This window comes from Phalaenopsis equestris, unplaced genomic scaffold, assembly GCF_001263595.1.
Source record: "Phalaenopsis equestris unplaced genomic scaffold, ASM126359v1 Scaffold217004, whole genome shotgun sequence".
In the NCBI taxonomy this organism is placed as follows: domain Eukaryota; kingdom Viridiplantae; phylum Streptophyta; class Magnoliopsida; order Asparagales; family Orchidaceae; genus Phalaenopsis; species Phalaenopsis equestris.
This window is the reverse complement of record NW_018235568.1, coordinates 1-3,758: the sequence shown is the minus strand read 5'-3', so window position 1 is coordinate 3,758 and position 3,758 is coordinate 1. Positions and strand designations below refer to the sequence as shown.

Here is a 3,758-nt window from a genome sequence, read left to right as displayed (position 1 = left end):
CACTAAGCACTATTTCGATAAACTTCTTTTCTTTCTGTAATTGTACAAAACAAGCATCTATAAGTACGGGACAAAAATAGAAAAATAGACCTTTTCCTCAATTCTTCACTCGATTCTAACTCTCTAACCGTGATTCATAAAGGACAAACTGAGTTTAAACAATACAATATCATTTAATTAAGAATAAGTTTTCTTACCTCTAATTTTTTGTATGGAGTTAGAAGGTCGAAGCACAGGCACACACATGCCAAACGTCACATTTTATATAGCTGATCAATCCAACATCATCATCATGAATGGAAGCTGCAACACCAACTGACCAACTCAAGAACAACCTTTTTTTTTAAATAAAAAATAATCTAAAATCTTATTATTAAACACTAAGCATAAAAAAAATTTAATTTCATTAATTAAAAATATATTTTTAAATTTAAAGTAACAATTACTTTACAAAAATTTAAGATGTTCTTGATATGATCATTAAAACATTAAATCTGATTAGTTTTGATGCGATCATAATTAATTTCGATCAAACAAAAAATCAATAATCAATCGAGATTCAAAAACTGTTATTTTTATAATTAAGTTAAAAATATCTATTATTATATATTTATTTCACAAATCAGTTCAAAATTTAATATTTATTTGTACATTTAAAAATATTTTCCATCTCTTGTTTGGAGGTTGGGTAGAATTGTAAATTTAGAGTTTAATGTATTCATTTATGATTAAATACGGTTCAAAATTTAAAAAAGTTAGACTAGAGCCACGTCACAAGTAAGACAGAAAAATATATATATTTATCTAACATTTTTATAATTTGCAATAAAAAAATATATATTTCCAATTATAAGCTGGGGATAAATATGTAATTTTTCTTGTTTTACTGGAGCCAAATTTCTGTTAACTCAAGCTTAACGAACGAGCCGAACACGAGTTATTTAACGAATCAAACAAGAGGTGTTGACGAACAAAGAGTCAAATTGACAGCCCTAACCACGTTTACCCTCCAACGGTTATGTTTTCGCACCTTTTTATTTGGCTTCCCAACCCCATCTCTCCATCTTCCATTGCAGCGCATAACTCTTCCGTTGTCGTCATTCTCTGTCTCTCTCGTACCGTCCTCTACCTCCCCCTTTCTTCTCCACTCTCCTGTTTTACCCTCCGTCCCCCTTTCACTCTGAGCTAGCAACTGAAATTGGGTTTTTGTTAATAAGCTTTGATTCTGCTGACCATCTGTGGTTCTTGCTTTGTTTATTTCTGAAGAGGGATGGAAAGGAAGCAGGGATTCTTCTCTGCTTTGAAGCAAGAAGTGGTGAGAGGTCTCTCTCCGGTTAAGTCGAGATCAAAACCGCGATCTCGGTCTCAGAGCCCTGCGAGGAGCCTGTCTCCGGCTGTCGACCTTCTGCATCCTCACCGGAGTAAGGCTCAACTGCGCAAAGACTCCCTTTCAAGCCTCCCAGACTCCTTTTTCGCGAGATCCTGCAGCTTACGGCCAGTCGGCGAGACCCTCCCACCGGTAATGGAGGGACCGGATCCACACGCTGCTAGATACTTCGCCTACGACTCTCGGAAAGAAGGTTGGAGCAGATGGGTGCTCGGCCAACTTTCCCGCGCCCCTTCGATTTCCTCCGACGCCGCAGAGGCCGACGATGCCGGCAGTTCCGGCATCCGTCTTCTACTCGGCGTCATGGGAGCCCCACTGGCCCCCGCCTACGTCAGCTCCATCCACGCCTTCCCGGATCTCAGCATTAAGGGCACTCCAATAGTACTAATTACCTTCTCCTCAATCTTCTTCCTCCATCGCATGCATCAAAAACTGAGATTTTTTACTTATGCTCTGTTGGCTCCGGCAGGAAAGTTCGTCGGCGCAATACATTCTTCAACAATATACCGCGGCTACGGGAGGGATCAAGATCCAGAGCTCCATTCGAAATTTCTATGCGTCGGGGAAGCTAAAGATGGCGGTCTCGGATTACGATACTATGACGAAGTTGACGAGGAACCGCGGCGCTCCGGTCGAGACCGGCGGCTTCGTTCTCTGGCAAATGGTTCCGCATATGTGGTACGTTGAGCTAGCCGTCGGGGGAAGCAAGGTTCGCGCTGGCTCCAATGGCAAGCTCGTATGGCGTCACACTCCCTGGCTCGGCGCTCACAACGCAAAAGGTCCCGTTCGTCCCCTTCGCCGAGCTCTCCAGGTTCAAATTTCAGACTAAAAATACCACCTTTTTTACAATGAAAAATCGGTTCGAAAATCTATAAATGTCAAACCAAAAATCGCTCTTTTTTTTCAGGGACTTGATCCCCTGACCACTGCGAGCATGTTCGCAAATGCGCTCTGCATAGGAGAGAAGAAGGTCAATGGTGAGGATTGCTTCATTCTTAAACTGAGCACTGATTCCCAAACTCTGAAAGCTAGGAGCGAAGGCACAGGGGAAATCATTCGCCATGTTCTTTTCGGCTATTTCAGCCAAAAAACTGGTCTTTTGATCTACATGGAGGATTCCCACCTAACTCGAATCCAATCCAACACTGGAACCGACTCCGTTTACTGGGAAACCACCATCAATTCCTTCATAAACGACTACCGGGCGGTCGAAGGGGTGATGATCGCCCACTCCGGCCGGTCGGTGGTCAGCCTTTTCCGGTTCGGCGAGGCAGCGATGAGCCACAGCAAGACAAGAATGGAGGAGTCCTGGACCATTGAAGAGGTAGCATTCAATGTGCCTGGCCTTTCAATGGATTGCTTTATTCCACCTGCTGATATAGTATTATGTGGGTCTGTTACCAGTGACCCTAAGCGTTGATGCAAATCATAGATTTAGAAAGCGGGAAAAATTGTATGTTTGTACTTATAATCTATATTCTTTTTGTAATTCTGAATCCGCTAACTGGCAAGTTCAGTTTAGATAGGAGCATAGCGATGCTAAGGATTTCTGAAATGCAGATGTTGTGTATGAATGGTGAAAATGTTAAGGATGCTTTCTGTAACAGATTTAGGTGTTTACTTTTTTGAAGTTTTAATACTTTGGGAGTGAAAGTGAATCGAAATTAAGCTAATTAAATCTGAGTAAGTTAAGGTTGTTAGAGTAGGATTGTTAATGGTCTGAACTTAATCCTATTGTGCTCATGGTATCTAGCTTGGTTATAAGTTAGCTCTTTCTAATGTTGACTGAGTCATAGATGATGGCTTGCAAGTTCTATTCAAGTTAAGAACTTATTTGAGATTACAACCCTTGTTTAAAGTGGATTGAAATTTACACACATAAACTACAACAACAACTAGCCTTTATCCCTTTAAAAATATTTGCCTCTTATACTTGGCACCAAAGGCCTGCTACCAAAGGCCTACTAGGCGTGATATTCTCAAATGCAAGCCATAATTACTAGCCAAAACTGGTCCATCCTATGAAATCCGGTCCTTATATGTAAATCTAATGTAATCTTTATTTTTATGGCAAGATTCCATGAGGCAAGTCATGCAATGTATTCACTTTCCTCTGGCCCAACTGGGTGCATTGTTCATTTGCTGCATGCCTTAACCTTAACTGACCAATTGTCTGAAGTTGTGTGAAGTTAAGAGCATCATTACAATTATGGTAAGAGTTTTCAAAGCTTCCATGTGCATTCAATGCTTCAAGTTCATATATACAGGGCTTTTTTTTCCTTCCAGTATTTAAACCTACATATTTGGAAATTTTGCCATTTTTTTTAAATTCTTTTGGGCATTTACATACATATCACCCAATTCTTGTGTA

General features: G+C 40.5%; 1 protein-coding gene across 1 annotated transcript; it reads left to right on the top strand.

The window, feature by feature from the left end:
- The first annotated feature begins 1,074 nt into the window (after positions 1–1,074).
- Positions 1,075–3,029, top strand: LOC110037219. The gene is made up of 3 exons (XM_020741811.1): positions 1,075–1,768; positions 1,857–2,198; positions 2,295–3,029. Exons 1-3 carry the CDS (start codon positions 1,271–1,273, stop codon positions 2,805–2,807), a joined length of 1,353 nt encoding a protein of 450 aa, XP_020597470.1. The 5' UTR covers positions 1,075–1,270; the 3' UTR covers positions 2,808–3,029.
- Positions 3,030–3,758: the final 729 nt, after the last annotated feature.